Raw genomic sequence first — 25,646 nt, 5'->3', positions numbered from 1 at the left:
CCAAACCTTTGGCCACCACAAACACACACTTCCTCTGATCAGGGCTGAGCCTCAGATGTTTACTCTTGTTTTCTCTCTCCATCCATCTTCATTACTTATTCCTCTCGTTTCTCTTTTTTTTACTGGGTGGCTCTTTTGTTACGTTCACTTTTTTCGTTCAACCTTCTTCTTTCTCACTATTTGTTTTCTCAGTATTTCTCTCATTCAGCCTTCTAGCTACATTGCGCTCTGTTTCCTCATGCATCCACCTCTTCCCTTGAATCCCCCACGTCTTCCCTCGTTTTCTCCTTCTCCCCTTTCTCTTTTGTCCTCTGCTGCTCCTTCTTTGATTTCTCTAACACATTTTAATTAATGTTTTCTCAGTGGACACCGTCAAAGAAAAACAAACATACATAAAGATATACACACACATGCACACACACACACAGAGTGCCTGTTTCCTTGTCTGTGACCTTGGCAAGTGATGTTTTAATTAAAAACGAGACGAAGGCTTTGTCCTCCTGTAAAAGGTTGTGAGGTGTCTGTGCACATGGGATCACAAGTGTATCTTTAAAAAGTGCACACACACACACACACACACACACACACACACACACACACACACACACACACACACACACACACACACACACACACACACACACACACACACACACACACACACACACACACACACACACACACACACACACACACACACACACACACACACACCAGCCTCTCAGTAGAAGGTTTGCATGTTACCACCGATGCGCCACCAGCTCATAATCTCGGTGCACCCAAAGGTTCTCACTTTGTCTTTTGGCACCGCAATAATAAACCAATTATATTATATATTTGACAGTTGCCATATATATTGGTAATTTCCTAACTAGGACTGGAAATCGCCAATGAATTCATTTCCAATTCACAAGGTTTTGATTTGATTTCAGATTCAATTAAGTATCAATTCATTTAGGGATATGCCATTGTCCAATATAAATTTTAGTCGCATTATTCACACGTATTCATGGTGGCCCTCTGGAGCCCCGAGGAGTCTGGACAAGTAACACACCCTTTGTCTTTAGATCAGTCGATGGCTCCAGTGCAGCCAGCTGGAGTCATAATTTCTCTATTGATGAATAGACAGGTACATTATGCACGCAAGGCCAAAGCTAAGCCTGATAATACTGCTAATGCCACAGGCTTATGCATCGCGGCTATCCATCAAGGATACCTTTCACATACGCAGCCAATTCTAGCATAAGTTACATTTTCTCCCCTCCTGCCTTGGCTGTTTGATTCCATAATGCAGAAGCTTTAAAATACTGATGAACCACTGGATAATGTCTGGCGAGCTGATGGTGTAAGTGAAAGCCACAAGGGAACAAGAGAGGGCAACATCGTCAGGGTCAAAGCGCTGATTTCTCCTGCGTTTACATCTGCTCAAATACATTTTCACTCTTCATGAAAATGTGTGTAACAGCAAGGAGGACAGTAGAGTGAAATGCATCGGTTATCTGCTTTTTAATGTATCTGTATTCATATGTAGGCAGCTGTTAGCCAAAATGTCGTCTGGACGTAAAACACCTACAAGAAGTATCACGTGTGTTTCGTGTGGAGAAATGTTCAACTTGTGTGATAAAATAAACTGGTATGACCGTAGCAGAAGAAAGACTCTTGGCCTGGATTGATCTGCTGTCTACACAAGAAGCCCCAAAATATTGACGTTGTCAGGGGTTTGCCAATTGGCTCCGAGGTTGCACATTTTAAGGAATTATTGATCGCCAAATTTTCAGTTCCACTCCAATATCTTTAATATTTAGTCTTTTCGAGATTTACTGTGTAAAAAGAACAACAAGTTGACTGAGGTATTATTTAAAAGTATCTCCCTCTGCTCCGTCTGCTCTCACCTTGAATCCAAATGGACAGGTGCAGTGGTAGGTTCCAGTCGACTCGGAGACACAGGTACCGTTGTTTTGGCATGGGGCCCCAAGGCAGGGGGCGCACTTTGACATCAGGCTGATGTCTACTGGGCCTGTGAGAGATAACACAAACAGAGGCAGATGAGAGCAGGACGACAACTCGGGGAAATGCAGGGATAAAGATAAGACGGCAGAAAGGGAGCAAAGGAGTGTCAGCGGAGAATAAAAATACATATTTACTCATGCTGCACTAAACACACTGCTGCAGACTTCAGTTAATGGAGTGTGTGCTGAGAGTAGGCCTCATAGGGAAGGGAGAGTGAGAGCTCAGGAGAACAAGGAATTAGATTTTCTTTCACAGGCCTGTATGAGGAAGAGGAAGAGGCGATGATGTGAGGTTCTTCTGGTTTGATCCTATTTACTCTTATTTACCTTTACACTGAAATCTGTTGAGTGGTGTGGTGAGCAGGAGCCTGTCAGCCATGTCAGGAGGTCCAGTACAACGAGCGATTCCTGTGCAAAGGCACAATTTATTGAGAAACATACATGACAATTCGTCTTATTCTTTATTATGTGACATGTTGCTTAGAGGTATTTTGATGACTTCTCCTTACCAGGCTCTTTAAAACCAGCCTTGACCCACTGGGAGAGCCAGCGCAGGTCACAGTTACAGTACAAGGGGTTGGCACCGAGAGCCCTGAACAAACACAAACACACAATTTACTGGACAATCCACGACACTTGCATACAAACACAAAGGGGGACATATGGGGGTCGTACTTACAGGTGGGACAGAGCGGTGAGGTGGTTGAAAGCTCCTTCTGGGATGGTTGAGAGGTCATTGCCATGGAGAGTCCTGGAGGAGAGGAGAGTTAACATGGATATTAAACTCAATTTTGACCTTGTTAAATATTCAAGAGCTCGCTTTTGACTTTTGTTTATTGTGTGACTTACTCTACTGTGTGATTAATTTATTTGTTCAAGTATTTACTTGGTTGCAACCAGGAAAATAACGTGAAACCGCACAAGTGACTTTTGAATTCATCCCAGAATGGTTCTTCCACCCTCACTTCTGGATAATGATTTTTTAGTACTACTCGACTTATTGTGACACAGCTGCTGATATTAACTGACTGTTTTATATTTAGATCAAAACATTGAAGCTGTGTTCACATCATGTCCACAGATAACAATTCACAGTTTTCAAATCAAACAATGAATATTTTCAGCATCGCATCCGTCATATTAGACTTAAATGAAACTGACGGCCCCGCGGTCTAATACCCGACTTCCAGCTAAATAATACAACTGGCCCGACTCTGACTTCCCGCCTGCTAAATTATTTAAATTATTTGTGGTTCCTCCGCTGCAGACACACCATCATCCCCTTTTATAATGGAAAAAAAATACATTATTTATGAAAGAATAACACAAAATAAACAGATAGCTTATTTTCATTGTTGGGCAATAAAGCTCATCCTGGTCTCTGAATGGAATATTAGCTGTCTCATATGGTCCTGTAGCAGACATTGGTGTGTGTGTGTGTGTTTGTGTGTATAGAAAAAACCAAAGGGACAAACTGCAGGCTGTGATGTGTATCAGTGTGAGGATGTGTATTTTTGTTTTGTGCCTTAGGGTTTTCATGTACATGTTCGTATGCTTAGATGTGTGTGTTCGTGTGTTCAGAACTTTTGTCTCCAAGGGCTCATGGACTGCAGACTGTGTGTGTGTGTGTGTGTGTGTCCTTTGATTGTCACAATTTAAGTGTGTTGCCTGCTGGATATAAGTTCACATTCCATTAGAGCACAGGGCTGTGGCAGGGGACAGCTCAGCTATCAAACTGCCACTACTGGAAAAGTCTATGTGCATTTTATCCTTTAATAGTCACTTAAAACAAATTTCTAGGACCGCTTTTTTCCACTTGCGTAATATTTCAAAAATTAGACATGTCCTTTCACAAAAAGATGCAGAAAAACTAGTCCACGCCTTTGTTACATCGAGACTGGACTATTGTAATTCATTATTATCAGGCTCCAGCAGGAAGTCGTTAAAGACTCTACAGCTTGTCCAAAATGCTGCAGCACGTGTCCTGACGAGAACAAAGAGAAGAGAGCACATTTCTCCAATATTAGCATCGCTACACTGGCTTCCAGTTAAATCTAGAATAGAATTTAAAATTCTCCTCCTCACCTTCAAGGCCCTTAATAATATAGCGCCTTTATACCTTAAAGAGCTGTTAATACCTTATAAACCCACTAGAGCACTCCGCTCCCAGAATTCAAGCCTACTTGTCGTCCCTAAATTCTCCAAAAGTAGAGTAGGAGCCAGAGCTTTTAGCCATCAAGCCCCTCGGCTGTGGAATAATCTACCACTTTCAGTTCGGGAGGCAGTCACCATCTGTTCGTTTAAAAGTAGGCTCAAAACCTTTCTTTTTGATAAAGCTTATAGTTAGAGCTAATTAGTGCGCTCTAACACATGACACACGGAGCTTCTCTTTCCAGCTTCTCCTTCCTCTTCTCCATCCCTATCCCCCTTCCCCGGAATCCCTTTGCTTTATCACCCGCAGATCCAGGGCCTCTGTGGCCGCACCATGGATTACGGTTTGTGGATCGCGCACCGGGGGTCGCGGTGTTGGATCCAGTGTGGCGGATTCTGAGTCATGTGGGCTGATCGTGGTGCTGGTGGCGGACCCTGTGTCGCGTTGGCATTGGGCACGGGCGGTGGACCAGGACCGCAGTGGTGGCTTGTGATGGGTCCTCCTGGTGGGCGGCGGTGGACGGTGACTGAGGACTGAAGTGGCGTCTGGTCTGGATGGTGGATCGTGGTCTAGATGGTTGCTGAGCATGGACTGTGCTTCATCAATGCTGCTAGAGACTTTGATTATTGATGATGTTCTCCTGCACGTGGCATCTATTGCACTTCTGTCCGTCCTGGGAGAGGGATCCCTCACATGTGGCTCTCTCTGAGGTTTCTACATATTTTTACCCTGTTAAAAGGGTTTTTTGTAGTTTTTCCTTACTCTTGCTGAGGGTTAAGGACAGAGGATGTCACACCCTGTTAAAGCCCTATGAGATGAATTGTAATTTGTGAATATGGGCTATACAAATAAAATTTGATTGATTGATTGATTGATGTGTGTATGTGTGTTTGTGTGCGCACGTGTAAATCAGTGTGTTCATGTCTGTGTGTAATGTGCAAATACTTGTATGCGTCTGATATCTTTTGTACAACTTTTAGCTTGTATGTGTGCTTAATGTCTTAACATGTTTGTGTGCATCTTTGTGTGGGTTCCTGCATCTATGTACGTTGGTCTAACAGCCCCCGCACACTGCTGGCCCAGAGGGGGTTGTGGGTAATGAGGAAGTGACAGTGATGGCTGCCTGGCAACCAGTTGCTATGCGGGGGCAGAGAGGGATCAGTCCCCACGGCAACATCAACTAAAATGAAAGGAAGGAAGGAGGGAAGGATTTTTTAAAGAAGCGATCACTAAACTTCAGCAAGGTGGAGGTCTGGTAAAAGATAAAGTCAATACGTGGAGAAAAGGCCAGAAACAAAGACGACTTTTTCTGTCTGAACAAATCGAGGTGGAGGAAATGTCCACAGAGATGAACACGAGGCTCAGGAATCTGATTCCTCTCGGTTGGTTCATGGTTTCATGTTCATGAGTTTTCAGCTGAAAGTTTCTGTCATAGAAATGTGATATTTAAAAGTAGTAGCTATAGTTTGGGAAAACAGGTTTCTCTTGTAGCCTTTAAGTGAACAAATCAGAAATTATTTCAACCATAATTTCATCTAATCAAGAAAAAAATCCCTGTTGAATAAACAGTGATAACACAGCATTTAAAATTCTACTTGTTGCTTTTATTAGGGTGAAAAGTAAACTCTTTCCATGAGCATTAAAGTTGCAAGTTTTTCTCTGTGCTAATACTATTTTCATATTTATATGTGTTTACCTACTTTTATATCTATCTCTGTGTGTATGTGCATGTGTGTGTGCGTGTGTGTATGTGTGTCTGTGTGTGTTTGTGGATGGCCAGCCAGCAACATTTACGCGCAATTTGTGCGTGTGTGTGTGTGTGTGTGTGTGTGTGTGTGTGTGTGTGTGCGTGGGTTAGTGAGACAGAGGGTGGACAACCAGATGGATGACTGAGGACACAGAGGCTGAAGGTCGATTCATCAAACACAACATTGGGCGGAGAGAGAGAAAAGGAGGAGAGGATGGATGGAGAAGAGAGAAGGAGAGACAGAGTGAAGGGACAGAGTGTGTGTGTGTGTGGGGGGGGGAGATGGAGCACAGTACGCAGACACAGAGGGAGCATTAAAGAGGAGATGAGAGATTGTCACTTTTATCTCCTTCAGAACCCTGAAACAACAAATGATCGGGCGGTGGCTTCTCATTTTGCGACCGGCTCTTCAACGTGGCCTGACACCGGGGGGGCGATTAAACTTTAATTTAACTCAGCACTATAACTAGCAACAGGGAGTGTTGAATATTCAATCCACTGCGGCACTTGAAGATGAAACTTGCTACTCACAGCAGGCGAAGTGACTTGAGGCCGTCGAAGGCATGGACCGGGATGCAGCGAATCTGGTTATAGCTCAGGATGCTGAAAGACAGAGGACATGAGCAAGGTCAGGAGACTCATTTCGTAATTCAGGATGTTGTTTGTAATCATGTTGGTTCTCTTGTACATATTCATGTTACATTCATTAATTATATTCTAGACAATTCCCTGAATAGATATAAACAAACATAGAGAATAAAAAGGGACAAAGAGGAAGGAAGACGTGAGAGGTGAAGCAGCAGATTTGGTTTTACAGAAACTCAGAACCTGTAGCCAGTGTATGTGGAGACATGGATAATTAACAAGGGGGCGCATGTTTAATGAAGTGGAAAAATTAGGTAAGCTGAAAAAACGAATTAGATGCGTTTGAAACGTCAAACTCCCACAGCACAGTTATGTTTTCTCTTTTAAAACTGTCACTGGACCAAAAATAAGTTCAGGAATAAATTAACAAAAGGGGAAAAACCTTTAAGGCCAGGATTCCACTCATGGTCAAATGTTCCAGGGTTATTCTTTTAACATAATCTAGCATGGAGCCTGATCATGATCCTGTTCACGTCCCATCCACTTACATGGAGGAGGTGTTGTTCATGACCTGTACTGCAACCCAGCACCAGGTCCTTCAGTTTTGTGGAACCCTCATTGTCTATCTTTACAAACAGTCTGTGGTTTAAACCTGATACGTATCTTTAAGACAACGTTGATTCTCAGCAGATGTCGTCTAATGACGTTCAACATAATCACACCTACTGATTATCGAGAGGCGTCAAAGCGTCTCAGAGGAAACAGGGAAAATCTTTTAGATCTTTAAGACGTCAAACTTTGTGTTAACAACTGGTTGTTAAACGTTAGAGCAACAATCCCCAGAGCCAGCAAATCCACAGATTAACGAAAAGGCTGTAAAAACCAATGTGGAAAGTGAAACATTCTCCTCCACCTCCACTATGTGAACTCTTGGCAATGTTCACTTGAGCAAAGCGTTCGACACAGAGAGCGTTCCAGCGATGCTATCTGGGGGGTAACAGTAGAAGTCTGTGGTTGCACTGGGCAGCTCCCGGGTGTGATTCAGTGCAACTGTAGGAAATATGAAACAAGGAGTTGCTGGATAAGAGCGAATGGGCTCAGTCAACCTTCTCTGGACACACAACAGCCAGATGATGTCAAAAACATGTAATACACAAAAAAAATGTAAAAAGAGAGACACAAACTAAAGAGAATGAATGTGTGTGTAAGACAGAATGGGAGTAAAGCAGAATTGAATTCAGCAGGGTCACTGAGGCAACATCCGAACCAGTATGTTTTCTTTTAAAACAGCATTTTAGCTCAGTATCAGTAATAATCCTGATCAACACAACTTGTAAATCTCAATACATCTCACTGTGGCTTTCCTCTCTGAACCTGCCCAACCCCGACTGGCATTCTGGTTTTTGTTTTCTGAACATGATGTTTTCACCGATTAGGATAAAAAAGGAAGTAGGAAGCCAAGGCAATGTGACCGAACCCAACCCAAATATTGTTTCAAAGTTTTCGTCTGAACACGGCCCAACCGGTCAGATCTCGACGGGCTCGGGGTCAGATACACACACTCTGATTCTCACACACACTGGGGCATGGGAAGCAGATTGCTGCTTAGCTACAGAAAATACTATGAACCAGAAACAACGATGGCAAAAAGTAAGATGAGGAATTTCTTATTTTTGACGGACTGAGAGTGTAAACAGCGTTTTGCCTTCACCAGCGGTAGTTGAACCGTGGCCGAGTTTTCAAAATAAAAGGGGTCCCAACAGTTTCTTAACTTCTAAATTCAAGGTGCTTGAAAACTCCTGAGTAGACTGGACGGCAGGCGCAACTGTAGCTACAGTGATGTTTTTCAAATTAAACGTAGTAGTGTGGATATAGCCTAAGTGGGTGATGAGGTGTCAAATAAATCTGTAAGAGCTCTTTGAAGGGATGCATATTATGAAAAATATGAAGGAAGAGGATGATACAAGAGGAAGACACAAGCAGAGGACAAGAGGTTAGAAGAAGCAGATGAGTGAGGAGACACTGACGTGAAAAAGCAGTTAAGGTAAGTAAACACTTATTTATAGAGGGTTTTTTAACCCTAACACTTACACACAAACACAACTTTGATATGACATTGGATCATGGGCGGAGTGTGTGGTAACTCACAGTGTGGCTAGCTGTGTCATATTGCTGAAGGTAAACTGGGCCAGTGTGCTGATGCTGTTGTTGCTCAGGTCCCTGTGTAAATATAAACATGTCGTAAACATACAAACACAAACGTGCCGTTCATGGTGCATATACACATGATGAGGTCTTTAAACTGTCCGCACAACACTTTAGTGTGTGTCTTCTTTCCAAGGTTACGTGAGCAGTACATACACCAGTGACAGCTGCTTCAGGGATGCCAGCTCCTTGGGCACAGATGTCAGCATATTACCCTCCAGGTAACTGCAAGGAAAAAGGTGCATAGTTAATGTGGGATGTATTGCACACACACACACACACACACACACACACTCATGCAAACACTAACACACATATTTTTACATTTTGGTTTCTGCATTAAGACGAAGTAATGAAAGAATGGAGCAACACAACATCTCTATAAATACATTTTTTTAGTAAAGTAAATGTTTCTTCTCATGTTTTTCACACTGATGTCATCATGTGTTTGCTCATACACTGGTGTGCATGTTTTTTAAAGCTCTACAACATTTTCTGCACAAGTGGAAGATTCTTCTGTTGAGGCCGTAAACACATTCTGTTTCCCACCTCCGCAAATTCAAGATACATTTAGGATGTGAGAAGCAACTCATCAAGCTCTACACTCATGCACACACACATTTTATGATCCACTGGTCTGTGCTCCTCACTCTCTCAGGTCATAAGTAGGTCATGTGGACAGTATGATGGAGCATCTTCTTCAGTTTGATCAATACCTAATCACTGCTATTGACCCAACAGAGCAGGCCTATTTCACAGCTAGAGGCCTTTCTGTGCGGGTGTGAGTAATAATTCACCTTTTCTAACAGAGATTCTCTTCCTACACTTTTAGTCTTAAAATTTAAGACAAGGTCAAAACGTTTTACTAGTTGAAATAAACTGGGAAATCAGAAGCCAAATACGAGATTACAATTATTGGGAAAGCTTTTAAAAAGTGTAAATAGTGGACTGTAGCTACTTTAGAGAGATTTTGTACTTTCCCAACATTGAAATGTCAAAGTATTTCCAAGAATTTCTTTTAGGAAAATGAAATATACTACATGAGACAATAATCGACTGCATGTTTTTTATTTACTATATATATATATCTGTGATGACTCATAGATTCATGATATCAACATCTAAACAGACACATAATACACACCAACACCTGCAGCGAGTACACTGCAGGTATAAACCAATTAAGTCACAGGAATATATAGAGAGAGTTTGTGTGTGTGTGTGGGGGTCTGTGTGTGTGTGTGCGTGTGTGTTTGTTTATTCACCTAATGCTTTGTTAGATCCTGAAGCTGCATAGGGCAAACTGCTGCATCAATATTGCACTGCAGCAACTAGGGATTTGTGTGATGTGTTTGTGTTTGAGACTCTGTGTGTGTGCTTGTGATGTTGCATGTTGTTTGGGGCAGAATACCAGTTTTTGCTTATGTGCATTAAGATGTTTGCTGTTACGTTTATATGTCTGTGTATTTGAACAAGTACAGATCCTTGCATTTGAGTTTGTTCTGTGTGTGTGTTTGTGTGTGTATCTGTGTGCGCGCGCATGTATGCGTGACTCACAGCTCCGTGGTGTCCTTGGGAATGCCCTTGGGCAGAGAGTGCAGCCCTCTGTTGCTGCAGCGCACCACGGCGTCTGAGCACGTGCAGGCGTCAGGACAGCCAGACGTAGGAAGACAACCATTATCCTCAGCACCTGGAGAGAGAGATTCGTGGAAAGAGGGATATTAGAGAGAGACAAACGAGAAGGAAGAGAGGGATAAAGAAAAGGATGGAGACTTAAAAGAATGACAGAGATGACACAGAGAAAAGGGGGCAACAGACAGAGGAGAAAGGGGGAAGGAAATAAAACAGACAGAAAGAAAGATAGAGGTTGGGAAAGGCAAGGGCAAAAAAAAGGAGAGAGCAAAGAAGAGATAAAGGAAACGATAGAAAGTTATAAAGACTAGAGTTAATTCCAGCCTAAGCTCCTTTCATGAGTAATTTATAATCCATATCAAATGAGTAGAGGCCATTAAATCAGCTGCACTTGTGCTTCAACATCTGGCTCAGGACATGCAGGCAGGTCGCAGTAGGCTAATATTAAAACCCTTTGGATGACTCTGGATGAATACTGTACAGATGTTGATAAGATGGGCTTTGACAACTCATGTAAATACGGGCACAAAATAAAAAGTTACAAAATGCTGCAGTCGTTAATCCACCTGCATTGTCGTCATACAAAGATGTAAAATTCCTTCAGTTAAAAATAATATCTCATTTGCTCTGTATGAAACATGACTTCAACGTATCTGAACATTTAACCGTTTTACGACATCTTCATTCAAGATTAAAGAACCGGCAATTTGCAAATGCTAATTCTGCTTTGTTTCATCTTTAAAAATCTGTTTAGACAAATGAAACTATGTGTAACACACACACCCACCAACACACGGCACGCACTTAAACCCCCGTGAATGATCGTAGTCATTCCAGCACTACGAGATAAAACAGATCAGAGTCTGGAACGTTGTTCTTGGCCTGAACCGGCTTCAATTTTCTTGACTGACAGAGAAACTCTCACACACACACACACACACACACACACACACACACACACACACACACACACACACACACACACACACACACACACACACACACACACACACACACACACACACACACACACACACACACACACACACACACACACACACACACACACACACACACATCTTTAATCTAGCCCTGCCTTTTGTAAATAGTTGAACTGCGGTCCCAAATGTGAAACACGTTGAGTTAAAACCATAATGAGGGATAATGAAGAGTGGACACAAAGCCAAAAACAACACAACTGCAATCTGAGTCGGCGTGTGTGTGAAAAAAAGGGAAACAGGAAGGAGAAAAAAACATTTATTTGCTCATGTGTGCTCAATTTTTGCTGTTTTTGCCTCTGTGCCAATACGCGTCCACATCCTTACATGTGAGTGTAGGTGAATGTTCACATTGTGCAGCAGAGCTCACTGCACATTCCGTTTGTTAAATAGCAATCTCCTTCTGTCCTTATGGCCATTTTCTTATTCTCTTTGTAGTTTTCTAATTGTGCTCATGTCGAAATATCTAATAAATGGGAGCTTAGGTTTCCCAGTGTGGAGCGGAGTGCTCACGAGAACATGTTTTATCTAAAGTGTGGAGCTGTGCAGCGAGTCCAACAGGGATGTGGAGCCGTGGGCGTACTCACTCTACAGTTGGCTAATTGAACTAACATCTAAGTCTGTGCTAAATATCTTCTCACAAATTCAATTAACTTTACCTTTCCCTTTGGCTGCCTCTGGACAACTCAACAGCCATCATAGTCACCTTTAAATAGACCGGACGTGGGGACCTGGGTTCTATACGAGTGTGTGTCTGTGCTTTTGTTCTTTTGAACAATTTCTGATTATGGACATGTCAGCGTCGCAAAGAGGTGACGATGCTCCTTTCTGGTGTCAGTCAATCAATCCTTTGTCTATGTCAGAGAATGGATATATAACCTGCATTTAATGGTAGTATTTTTTAGAGCATTTCTGTGTACATTGTATATGCATATTATATGGTTGTGACTTCATGTAAATACCAGTCTTAACCATTTCAAAGTCAAGTGTGTTCAGCTGAGTGAGTATGAAGGTGGAGTGTGTGTGTGTGTGTATGTGTGTGTGATACAACAATAAATATTGAGATCTGATACAATCTTAGAGTTTCCGCTCTTGAGCCAACCCAGCTAACTACTTTCCAAACTCATTTTCAGTAAATGGTCGCAGCGCAGCTACAGGAAATTAGAAAAGTGTAATGAATGCAGAAAAACTCAGGAGGGAGAGAGAGAGACGAAGAGCCCAATAAAGAGAGCGGGCAAGTTTGAAGTGTGAAGCCATAAAGACAGAAAAAGAAGGGGGGAAAAGGGGAAGAAAGAAAGATGTAACAGATGGGACAGCCAGACCACACTTTGTTTATGGCGTCAAAGCCGAGGGCATAAGTAGCTATAGGCAGACATCGCCTTGGTAAGAGCAACGTCACTGTTAAAACCACAAGCTGATGTCATCCACAGCTGCTGCTTGCCAGTGGTTACTGATCATTCTGTCCTCACGATACCCGGCTGACCGTGTGTGAGTATCTGCTGACTAACACATCCCATAGTGGACGTTTTTGGAATGAGTATCTGGACAGTTTGTTGCACAGAGACAAGAATCTAAACTGTTTTGACTTCAGTCCAGAACAAACCAAAAGACATGAAGTACCTGAGGGACTGTCACACTATTCCACTGTGATGTCACTACAGTCCCTCTGTGAACAATTGATTTTCCTTTTGTCTCTTTTGGGAGATTTAGAAATTGGGGCCTTGCCTCAAAACACTCATTACAACTTACTCGGGGGAAAAAAACATTATGTAATCGTGTAGATAGAACATGGAACAGAGTGTCTCTCCTGACGTTCTGTTCTCTAACCGGCAGTAAACTCCTTTAGAGCTATGTGCTGCACAATGGACTTTCCCTGAGTCTCTGTATATTGGACTTTACCATCTTTCTTTAAAAAGTGGAGAAAGCGCTCAGTTATTAGGATGAGTAAACATGATACAAAGCCATTTAATTTACATTTCAGTCCCTCGGCTCATGCTCTAATCTGAGGAGGACACATGGCTGCGGACTGACACGTCATCTGTTTCGGGGCTGTCACCTTTGTGACTTCCTGACAATCCAGTGTCATTTCAAATTCATATGGGGCTTACAGCCACATCACGTCTGCTGTTAATTCGTGGATTATGTCTAAGCCGTAATAATTCAAATTGTTTTCATGGAATTAAAGCCAAAAAAACATTATTCTGTTCTAAGGGACAGAACAAGGGGCTCACCGTCACATGTGAAGTCAGGGTTCGCCACGTCCTGGATGGGGATCTCCTTCAGGAAGGCTGGTCTCTGACAGCGAGGGTTTCCACTGACCACCCGGGTCTTCTTCAGCCACTGACCGAGCCAGGACAGGTGACAGTCACACATGTACGGGTTGGAGAGGAGGTTGCTATGGAAATACACAGGGACAGTAAGACAGAAGGAAGTTGGTGAAACAGCGTCAATCAACAATGAAAGGGATTGGACAGCAGCACTGGAAGCTTCGTTGCTGCACAGTTGAAGCTATAGTACATATTATTTTTCCCATTCTACAATCAAATTAATTTGCAAATAATAAATGAATCATGGCATAAACAATACATTTTTCTCGGAATTCTGTGAATAAGCAGGAACCTTCAATCTGAACAATCTGCACTAACTACAGATTAATAGGAAGGACAAACGATAAGGCTGAGGATTTCAAAGAAGTGCTGAGGACAGAAAGAGGGCCCAGAGCTAAAGACAAAGATCATTGGCTACTTGTGCCAGGGATCTATTTTATACATTTTTTTTATTATCATTTGTATAGTATTGTGTAGACTGGAAGCCATGAGGTAAACTGTTGTTTTTTGAGTTATTCACGTAAACAACAACAAATATAGATGGAAGACAAAGACGGAGGAGGACGAGAGAGGACAGGAACAAAAGAGAGGCAAAGAGAAAAGGTTATCGGTTATTTTTATTCACTTTGCAAAGTTTGAGAGCTGCCGAGTGACAAAGAAAAGGTGGCAGAGTGAGAGAAATTGTAAAAGAGGAAGAAAAGGAAAGGAAAGGTCATCTGTCCATTTTATTCATATTTGATTTCTCTTTTCTCATCTCATTTGATCTCTCATTGCATTTTGTTGCTTTTATAAAACTGCTCATGTAATATTTATGCAGAGCCACATTTGAACAGAATGCAGTGAACGTAGCATCTGCAGCACGCACTAGGAAGGTGGTGGCACCTTAAAGCAGCTCTCATCCACTCATTTTCTGGCACAATTGACAAAGATTAATTATAAACTATAACAAAATTAATATCAACAGGAAAAACTTATATTTTGTGCAGTTGCAAGTGCCACATTGCCTCAGATCCTGTCTCCTGCTGAACTAATAAACCTGAATGCTGCTGTTTGTGCTCGAGTATTAATGGTGTGCTGTTACAGATAGCGACAAGTTATTTCCTCATTTCCTTGTAATGAACTGACCTCGCTGCGTGGCTACCAGACCTAAGCTAAATCCCTTCCTTCCTTTGCAGAGTGTTAATCTTTTAATTAAATGGCCAAACTCTATAGGGAAACAATGCACTAAAAATGGAGGCAGATATTAGAAAGTGTAAGAGTGAAAGAGGAAGAGAGTGAGTGTGAAAGAAGACAAAAAGATAAGGAAATGAACAAAGGAAGAGTTAAAAACAGAGGGTGTAGAAATAAAGAAAAACGTTCATCTTTCTTTCATGCCAAACTGCCGGCAGGTGTTGCATACCAAATACAATGCTGCAACGAAGCCAATGAAAAACTAATGTTGAAAAATATGAATGGTGACAAATGACGGAGTGGAGGGAAATATAATATCTCTCCATTTGTGCGGTGATAATCACCAACAGCTCCACTGAGCAGTTTGAGTTTATGTTAAATGAGCTTCCATCCATTCTCCACCTCTGCTGTCCCTATTCTCCCTCTCTCTCTCGTCTGCCACCTCTCCTCCCAAAAGACCAGAGAAGAAACTGGAATCGAAGATGACAGGTACACAGCAGCGGAGAGAAAGAACAAGGGAGGGAAGCATGAAGGAAAGAAAGTGGGTAGAGTGGACGTGAGGAGACTTTTTTTTTTAACTTGGTATGTCTCTGTTCGCCGTTCGAGAAACATATAAGAACCTGTAATGTTTTATTGACATGGTGATATATTATTTACAGCCTTCACGGGGTTAGAAAGTTAAAAAAATAGAAAACACTCCTCTCGCCTCTTTCCCTCATTCTCTCTGCTTCTCACAGTAAGGTTGTGTTGCAGGTTAGAGGTTGTCACGACTTTATGGTATTTCTCAATAATAAACATCTTCACACAAATTCCAAACTCACAACCACAAGACAAAGAGGATAAAGTGAGAGAAAATAGTTTTGGGGAAACACGCTGAGTGATAAGAATAATAACAGGATTGAAATAAACAAAACGACCTTGATTAAAGATCAGGGGCGGTCGAGGGATGTGACTCACATGGTGGACAGGGAGTGTAGGGTGGAGAAGGCTCCCGGGGCGATGCTGGAGATCCTGTTGTCGTACAGCGACAGGAGCCGCACTGAGCTCAGACCTGTAAATGTGCTGTTGTCGATGCAGCTGATCTGGTTGCTCCTCAACATTCTGAAATCACAAACAACAAATATTTGGTAAATGAGGGTGAATCCAACATTTTTTACACATATACTTTATCTTAAAATTATCTAATTAAAGGTTCAGTGTGTAGAGTTTAGTGACATCTAGTGGTGAAGCTGTATGTTGCAGCTTATTTCCAGTAACTTCACACTCCCCTTCCAAACATGAGAGAACTTGTGGTAACTTTCAGTTGTCATTAAACTCTAAAGGTGTTTAGATTGTTTAGTTTGGGCTACTTTAAAAAACATGGCTGCCTCCATAGAGAGGACCAGCTCCCGATGTAAATATAAAGTATTTAAATATATAAGACCCATATTAGATGAAACACACACGTGAAAACACGACTAGGATTATTTTGTATTAAGTTTCTGCCAAAAGATTCCTGTCAGTTTAATCTCACACACAAGATTTGAAAGGATGGATTCTGGATTTCAATGCATTAATATTCTTGCTCAAAGTTTAAAAAAGTTTTAAAATTAAACTGAGGAACCAAGAATAGATTTTATCACATTGTTTAACCCGCTGGAGTTTTTTTCGCAGTCATAGTGTACAAAGTATCTGAATAAAAAAACTACATAATTTACATAATTCATGTTGATAAAAAGAGACAAAGAGGATGAAAGAACGTAACTGATAATGACATGGACGAAAGATAAAACAGAAAATAGAGCTAAATTCAAAACAGTCCCCACAAGACAAACACGGCAGACTCTGTAATATGACATTAGCTTTGACATTCAGTCATTCGGGGCCAGGCTAACCGAGTTAGTTAGTATTAGCGATCTCTGGGATGGGCTAACCTAGTTAGCAAGGCTATTACTGGAGCAGGGAGCCTCTTAACATAATACAGAGACAGCCATGATACCATTAGAGAGTCATTAGGCGGCATAGATATATACAGGATAGCATTAGCTAGTCATTACTGAGCATACACAGACAACACTGGCTCGGGGTTTTGTGCACTATCCTGTAACTCCTAATTGGACACCAGCCTATTTATGGCGGGCGCCTAAATGAGAGAAATAACAATATGCTGTCCTTAGCCCTTATTTCAGGGTATACGAGCAGACAATCCCGCCCATTTCTCTTCAGTTTGTGGCAGAAACAAGGTAATGAAGTTCAACACAATTCCGATGGAAACACAAGTGACAGCGCTAGTGATGACCAACGATGATCCGGTGGCCATTTTGAAGGAAAAATCAAAGCTCGGTACAAGAACAGCTTAACCAGACGTTGTAGAAATAAAAAAAATACTTTGATGTTGTACAAACACGTTATTTAAACGTTATATATAATGTATTTTATTTTTGAATCTACCCACATATACAACTGCACACAATCACAATGCACTGTTGTTCAAAACTTACAGAGTTTTCAGGCCAATGAGGCCCCTGAACATGCGTCCCTGCAGTCCAGTCAGCTTGTTTCCTGTCAGGAGCAGCTCCAGAACTCCGCCCGCCCCATCAAACGCACCCTCACGGATGTCCCTCAACTTGTTGTTGCTAAGGTTGCTGCAGGATGGAAAAAGAAATGACAGATTGAGCTGATTTTCACGTTTAGGTTTTTTTGTGTTTGTCTTGATTAAATCCAGGATTGCCATTGCAGAGAGAAAACATAACCACATATACAAACACAACATTCCCACTTTCCTAAAGTAATCAGTCACAGCCATTCAACTAATAAATGTTATCGGTTTCTCTCTTTCATCTTAATGTCCTCGTTTTGCACAATAGATGTACTGATAACAGCCATTACTATAAAACACAAAGCACAAACACTCACACATACAGCCAAACGTACATGCACGACACAAAAGTAAATGAGACAAGTGGTCACAGACAACTGAAGACGATCACTATCTCTCTTCCTTGCAGAGACAATGATAAAAATGAAAATGAAAAAAGCATTTGGCCACAGAGACAATAACTGGAGATGATAGCTATCACAACTACTGCAGTTTTCATTCATAGGTAGTTTTGTGCTTTTTCTTATCAGCGTCGGCTGAGAGGAGATGGGGGGAGGGAAGAGGAGATGGGAGGAACAAAAAGCTGATGAAGAAGAAGTAATGAGTTAAATTAACAATTAAATAAATAACAATGCAGACAAACTAAGAAACAGGAAGGATAAGAGAGAGGTGATGGGAGGAGAGGAGGTGAAGAAGGGAGGGAAGGACTTGAGAAAAGGAAAATGGAAATGAGTTTGAGACAATCTATATCGTCAGTGACACTGCTAGATGGTTAGCAATTTCCTCTCCAATAAATCATCTGCTGCTCTCTGGTCTGTCTTTCTCTATCTCAGTCTGACGCACACATGCACACACGCACACAAACACACACCTGAAGTAGGATAAGCAATGACTGTAAATCTGCAGCGAAGGCCCAACTTATATTTCCATTCAATATTCCCCTCCTCCACACCTCAGACCCACCCTTCTCTCACTCTCACGTTCTTCCTTCAGTGACTCCTCTTCCTCTTCTTCTTGCATAGCTCTCTCTCTCATTTTCACTTCTGTCCTCTTTGCATGTTTTCCCCCATGTCCTTAATATCTTCTTCAACCTTGCTCCCTCCTCTTCAACCTTCCATTGCTTTTCCTCTATTACATTTCTTTCAATCCTTTTCTCTTCCTCTTCACTTCTAGTTTTTCATGCATTCCTTATTATTCCATCCACATTTGTCCTTCTGTTCATGTGTCATTTTATAATAGCAAAGCCTTTTTTACGCTATATACAAAAAAGAAACAGACTAAAAGAGAGTTAATATCAATAATATTTACTTAGAAGTGACCAGGAAACATGCATCATTAATTTCAAATGCTGGATGCAGGGACACATAAATGCAAAAGCAAACATGCAACCCAGGTCCTAACTGCAGAGTACTGAAAATATGAGAGGTGCTTATGTATTCATACACAGACACACACACACACAGGGGCATGCACGTACGCACACAGAGATAGATGTTTATACGTACATCTTCTTCAAGTTAGGCAGCTTCTTAAATGTCCCCGCAGTCTCCAGGACGGCAATCTCATTGTCGTTTAACCGCCTACAGAGAGAAAGATAGAGGGAGCGAGTTAGACATTTATTCTTTCATGAACCCAACTGCTTCAAGTGGACACACACACTCACACACACATATACACACACAAACACAAATGAACATGTACGTACACACACACAAACACAAATGAACGCTGCACGTCGGGGAGGAATGACCGTGTGAAGGTTAAGAGGCCTTTAGTGACTGTTGAGGGAAGAGAAGGGAAGAGAAGAGAGAAATCTTTTCTATGTGGTCATCAATACCCATAGTGCCCTGAGCCAGGAGGAAACGGTTTAAGAGATAGAAAGCTAGACATCTGCTTTATTGAGGTAATTTGTACTAAAATTGTGTTGCTAAAAGGATGCCCGGTGTGTGTGTGTGTGTGTTATTGTGTTCGTGTTTGTGTGTTGGTTAAACGAGGTAGAGCAAGAGAAATTGAGGACAGAAAGTTAAAGATCAGCCGGAGGGGGCACTTTCTAATGAGATACTGACAATCTCAAGAGATGGATCAACCTGGATTGAGCTGAAGTAAAAAAAAAACATTGCAAAGTCGGACATGGATCGGGGATGATGGAAGGAACACAATAATACTTTCTCTGTCGTGCTGAAGTTTGCATAGATTGTGAAGATGAGATAGTGAAGATTAAACACTTCTCTTTACCTTGTGAACCAGGACTCTCAACGTCCACTCAGAATGCACATGAGCTTTTTATCGAGTGCAAACAACTCTCTTAAGACTGATTCTTTCATGCCTATTGAACACGATCAAGGCTGATGTCAAGGATTTTCATGGCTGGTGGAAATAATCACAAAGAAAACAGACAGAGTGATAGACAGAGGAGAGAAATAAAGCATACAACATATATATAAACCTTCAGCTCGGTCATAACCTCCCCTGATTTCCCCTGATAAGGCAGGTTACAGGGCAGCTTGTGTGTGTCTGTGTGTGTGCCATTCGACAACCCTGTGGTGGGTTATGTTCTCAGGGAAAAGGCAAAAGAAACCGAAAGTGAGAGGGTGTTGAAAATGGGAGAAACTCTGATGTGCCCTCCAACCAACCATAAAGGACGAGGTTTATATTTTTTGACGTGAGGCACCCTGGGAATGGATGGAGAGAAAAGAACGGGGGAAACGGGAAGATTCAACTTTTCAGAGAGAGAAACCGGAGCAAAGAGACGAAGGGACGGAAGAATCTGGGCCTAATGGTGTGTGTAATACTGACATTATTAGTGGCACCCATGGTTGAGTTCACCATTACACAACTAACCTCCATAATTAATACGATGCCAAACGCCCTGCATCTGCTGCAGTGCTCTCCTATTCTGCAGCGACGCTCTCCATTAGCAGCACAGTGACAGCAGCAGCAGACGCTCTCCATCCTTCACCCACATTCTAAAGCTGCTTGTGATTCAGAGTTATTAGGGCAAAACTTTGCTTCTGGCTGGATTCCTATTTTCTGTGTGGATATATTAGCTTGTTGAATATTCTGTCCAGGTGCTGAGAGTAAAATGGGGCTTCGCTAAACACTGTCTCGAGAACCACTTTTTGCTCTCAAGTTTGGATATGGCAACTTGGGAGCGATTTTCACCTCTGCCCAGTTATGTTTTTATCCCTGTTTGTTTGTTTTTTAAGCAAGATTCAGTAAAAGCTACTGGACGGATTACCAGGAAGCTTGGCAGAAGGATGTGGAATGGGTCAGGAAAGAACCCATCAAATATTTATGCAGATCTGGAAGAGGGAGTTTTCTTTAACATGGTGAGATAGGGCATTTATATTTATATGCACATATATTTCAGATAATTATTTGTCTTGTTTGACTTATCATTTGATTCTAGCTCTGAACAAGCCGTTTTTCAGCTTACACACTGACTTTTTAACCTCCCTCACACTTTTTTTTGTTTCTCCCTTTCTATTTGTCAGCAAGGAAATAAATGATCCATGGGACTGTTCAGTATTCTAGTGTGAGACCCTTTGCCAGACATCATGATGGTTCTTTTGGGACTCGGAGGGAGATGGAAAAGACTGTTGAGAGGCATTTTGCTCTGGGAGCTAAAATGAAGACTGACATTCATGGTAGTGCACAGAATGAGGCAAGAAGAAAGAGACGGCTGTATTGGCATGTATAGTGGAGGGTTTTCGTGTAAGTCTGCAAGTATGTGAACCCACATGCTTATGTTTTTGTGTTTTAATTTGCCTGAAAAAGTGAAAAACATCTTTGAAACTGATATTCCATCATGTCTTGTCTTATATGCATGTGAATGTATGTAAAAGAAAAACAGGCCAACTCACAGGTCTGTGGTATGCTCGGGGATGTGCGGAGGTAAACGGGTCAGTTTGAGATTGGAGCAATCGACGACGGTGCCTTCACATCTGCATTTCTCCGGACAGACCAGGTCCTGGAAACAATCGCCGCTCAGGCGGCTGCGGTAGTCTTCCTGACCTGCAGGGGAGAGAGGGAGAGGAGATGACGAATGGAGAAACAAAGTGATAAAGGAGAGGAAAGCCAGGTAAATTAAATCAACAGGGGAGTAGCAGACAGAGAGAGAAGAGAGAAGAAAATGATGGACGGGAAGAGAGAAGAAGGATTTTAATGTTTGGGATTTGAACATACAATCCCCTATGAAGGCAAAAATAAATATTAATTTAATAGTAGAAAGGAAAAAGATCATGCATATTCAAATGTAGCCACATTGGTCTGAACGGTTTCCAGTTGAAGTTTAATTGTTAAGGAAAGTCGACTTCTGTTCAGCTGTCAGTGGTTCTAAGACATCGAGCCAACTCGTAATGTGCAGGACATTAGTGATTTCTTAAATAGAACGTATATGTACGGCAGTTGCCCCTGCAGTATTTCTCTGTGTATGGCGGTAGTCATGGAGCTGATGCTGGGAGGGCTACCACTGTAAATCAAATTAACAAACTCAGATCCAGGTGGTTTTATGGAATCATCTCGCAGATAAATGTGGTTTAACCCCGGATGTTTTGGTTCAGCACAGCGAGCCAGAGACCACTTCTGTTATTTAGATATAATGTGAGCAGATAGTATTTATGACTGCCAGTGCCTGTGGAAGAGACCTGGTTTACATCACGCAGCACATGTAGTTGTGCACCACACATACACTTCTCACGATTATCATTCCCTCTCTCTGCTCCTCGCTCTCTTGTTTCAGCCTTGTTGTCTATTAGTAGAATGTCTCTCTCCTGGCACACTGCGCCCTTTATGGCAAACAAAACTGCTGAGACCACCTAGTGAGATTTCCCAGTGAACAACCTTGATTTGAACTCAGTAAAATGATCACTACGCGTCAAACGTTGTCTCATCTTTTATGAGATGTGGCCAGCTCCCTTCAGTGGCAGGATATGTTGGAGTAATGTCTCCGGGCTGCCACAAACCTTGTTGGTTGGCAAGTTGACAGTAAGGAAAGACCAATGAGAGAATAATAAAACAAAGAAAAAGAGCGAGAAAACAACCAAGCCAAGAATAGAGGGGAGGATTTTTATAATCTCGTAACAGTAATGGTTAGAGGACATTTCTTTAAAAGTTTCTATGTCCTCATCAGTTGGAGCAGAAACTGGTGAAGGAGATGCACAGAGGCGGGGGAATCAGCCATGCTACACACTGAAGCACTGGAAGGTTTCACAGTCGAGAGAGGTGCACCGAGCATTTCCCTTTATGTGGTTTACAAAGACTCTACTTTCCAAAGCAAACACTAGCAGAAGAGCAACCCTGGAAGAAATATGTGTTTATGCATTTAAACAGTTGAGGAGTGACGGTGAATAGAACCTTTTGAGTCAGTAAAGGGAACCCGGTGGAGTTTTTAACCAGCAGTGCTATGGAGCCAGGTGTTTATAAGTGTGGGTCACCATTGCTTTTGTACTGCCTGGTGCATTATGACTATCCACACACATTGGTGTTGAAATGCTAATCCCAGCTGTTGGTATTGTGTGTATTCCACAAGTTGTTGGTGCAAAGAAATGAAGTAAAGCAACAACAAAACAGAAGCTCGTAAAAAAATTAAGTAAACACGGCATCAAATGAGATATTAGAAACTCTGGATTTGTAAATGTTTTGTGAGGAAGAGAATGAATTCAACCAATTTGTTAGACTTCAAGAAAACACATGATGAGTATTAGTGAAAAACACTGACTGTTACCATAACTCCACAGGGCACCTTTAAATTCCCAGTAGAAAACCAGTTAAGTATAATCAAACACTGTCAGTATATCAAGATATATGGCTCTTCTTTGTTAACAGTTATAGTCCCATGCATCAAATGATCTAAACATAAATGCAACAGAAGAAAAAGTGATTAGCCCCCAATTTGATTTTGCTCCAAGGCGCGTGATTGGCTGGGAGAGGCAGGTGGGCGTGTGCTCGGCGGTCCCTGGCGCTTGACGGAACCATGTGATGCCACAGTAGGCGGGGCCACATGGTTAGATCAAGCACAAGAGACAGCTGCACGAACCAATCAGAATGCAGGTCCACACAGGAGGAGGGCGGGGCAACAGAGAGCTGTCAGGGTCCATACAGGAGAGGAGAGGCAACAAGACAGCCGCAGATCCACACAGGAGGGGAGGCGGAGCCAAAGAACTGTCCACCAATAGCAAAACTGTCCACCCGGCTCCGCAGAGGAAGAGGAGATGCAGGGGGAGGCGTGGGGCTGCAGAGAGGAGCGGCTGAAGCAAAGACGACGGCCAGAACCGGCTCAAGGAGCATTTTGTAACTCAATTATCTTGATGAGAACCAACACTAAAGATAATGCTCATGTGTTCAAAGTACCTTTACCTTTTAAACGTATATGTTGTTAATGCTATCAATGCTATGCCCAGTTTAGGCTGTGGAAAACAGGACGGTTAGAACACACAGCTTAACAGATGTAACTAAAACGACTGGGATGACAGCAGTGGTTTTAGTACTTGAAAAATCTGTTTTCCAATTTTTTTATTGTATTTTTCTCCTAGATTATTATAGTCTGTTTTATTGTGATATAATTGGATGTTTCTTTAGTTGTCAACTTTTTACTAAAACCAAAATATTTGTGATAGAAGATGGTGACCGAATAACACTCATTGTATAAGAAACACAGCATTTCCTCACATCCAGTCATAAGAATGCAGCTGTTTCAAGAATTATTCTCAACCTCTTCTGATAATTCTATTACATGATCATCTTTTCTCTACACAATCACATTCAGTATAAGATTAACATCATAGTTTGAACTGAACACGCTGCTTTGTAAAGCAACAATTTGCTCGGCTCTCCGGTTCTAACAAAATTCAAATAGATGTTAAAATGTCTGCAAGGGGCTTTTAAAATTAATTTTCCATAGAGTCATAAAAAAGGCATGATATTTAAAACAGGGAAAACAACTTGAGGAGCCACTGCACCGCCACAGACACATCGTTTGACACAAGTGGGCGATCGCATCTGAGGCCGGTCCCTGCTGAGCTGGTTATTGTGCTGCTTCAATATACTGAATTGGTCTGTGTTGTAATTAGTGAGACCCATGACTCGTATCAAAGGAAATAACAGTAATAAAATACACCCCACACAGAGAGAGAGAGAGAGAGAGTGGATGTGTAGGCTTGTGTGTGTTTTAGTGAATACAAACAAATTCCAGCTCCTGCATTTGTTTGCATTTCACTATCGCTGCTTTCAGACATGCAATCCGTACGTTTTCCTGGTAAAATGCTGGAAAATTGAAAATGTCTTACCTGTGCACCTGAACTTCTTGCCTTTAACCTGGCTGAGCCGTTTGTTCGCCAGCCTCCGGGGGTGGCTGCAGCGAGCGCCGCTGGTCTCGATGGGATTGTCAAACAGGTAGTCGGCCAGCCACTTCAGGTGGCAGTCACACATAAAGGGATTCTGAGCCAGATGACTGAGAGGGGTGAAGGAGAGAGGAGACAGGAGAGACGAGAGAGGGAGGGGGGGGGGGGGGTGGGTTCGTCGTGGAAATAAGAACAGATGAGAGTTGTAGAGGGTTCCCACAAAGTTGTATCGACTCTCATTGGACAAAATCAATCAAAAATGCACGATTCTCATGTTTTGTGATTGTATTTGTGTTCTGATGATATGTTCTTACAGAGTCTTGATGGAGCGCAGCGGGGCGAACAGGCCTTTGCTGATGGTTTGCATCTTGTTGTCGTACAGTGAAAGCAGGTTGAGGTTCTGCAGGTCTTGGAAGGTGTTGACTCTCAAACAGTTAATTTTGTTGGCATTCAGAAGCCTGAAACACAAGGAAGAGACCAGTCGGCATCTGTTTACTTATTTAACTTAATAATGTCTCCGCACGACACAAACAAAAAATAACACATATGCAGATAATGAGATAGTTTATCTGTCTACTGCAATTCCACAGTTTTTCTCCACCGTGTTTTTCTATATTGCTAATTCTTTCCTTATCCCTCACCCTCTCCACACACTCTTTCTTTGTGGCCATGACCCATAAATCTGAAAATTGTGGTTTTATGATATTTTCTCTTTCTCTTCTGCGGCATGAGGGGGAATATGCACTGCTGTGTTGGGTGGTGCAATATCTAGTTTTGATGGGGGAGACAGATGATGAGGGGGAAGAGAGGACACAGGATGGGATGGAGGAAATAATGGAGTAAGACAGAGAAGGGACAGGTGAGAATTTAATTTGTAACGACCAGTGCACAGGAGAGAGGGAC

The 25,646-nt window shown here is 42.1% G+C and overlaps 1 protein-coding gene across 1 annotated transcript in view; it reads right to left on the bottom strand.

Moving 5' to 3' along the window:
* Nucleotides 1-25,646, bottom strand: part of slit3 (slit homolog 3 (Drosophila)) — a 217,199-nt gene that overhangs the window by 25,575 nt on the left and 165,978 nt on the right. Inside the window, exons 13-27 of the mRNA XM_062393846.1 lie at nucleotides 25,058-25,201; nucleotides 24,690-24,853; nucleotides 21,267-21,417; nucleotides 18,909-18,983; nucleotides 17,306-17,449; nucleotides 15,783-15,926; nucleotides 13,560-13,723; nucleotides 10,256-10,388; nucleotides 8,855-8,923; nucleotides 8,642-8,713; nucleotides 6,440-6,511; nucleotides 2,689-2,760; nucleotides 2,519-2,601; nucleotides 2,337-2,417; nucleotides 1,893-2,017 (exon numbers count right to left, since the gene is read on the bottom strand). Coding sequence (XP_062249830.1) covers nucleotides 1,893-2,017; nucleotides 2,337-2,417; nucleotides 2,519-2,601; nucleotides 2,689-2,760; nucleotides 6,440-6,511; nucleotides 8,642-8,713; nucleotides 8,855-8,923; nucleotides 10,256-10,388; nucleotides 13,560-13,723; nucleotides 15,783-15,926; nucleotides 17,306-17,449; nucleotides 18,909-18,983; nucleotides 21,267-21,417; nucleotides 24,690-24,853; nucleotides 25,058-25,201 — 1,693 coding nt within the window. The remainder of the gene's footprint in view (nucleotides 1-1,892; nucleotides 2,018-2,336; nucleotides 2,418-2,518; nucleotides 2,602-2,688; nucleotides 2,761-6,439; nucleotides 6,512-8,641; nucleotides 8,714-8,854; nucleotides 8,924-10,255; nucleotides 10,389-13,559; nucleotides 13,724-15,782; nucleotides 15,927-17,305; nucleotides 17,450-18,908; nucleotides 18,984-21,266; nucleotides 21,418-24,689; nucleotides 24,854-25,057; nucleotides 25,202-25,646) is intronic.

Source organism: Platichthys flesus, chromosome 8, assembly GCF_949316205.1.
Source record: "Platichthys flesus chromosome 8, fPlaFle2.1, whole genome shotgun sequence".
NCBI lineage: Eukaryota > Metazoa > Chordata > Actinopteri > Pleuronectiformes > Pleuronectidae > Platichthys > Platichthys flesus.
This window is presented reverse-complemented; position numbering and strand designations above follow the sequence as displayed.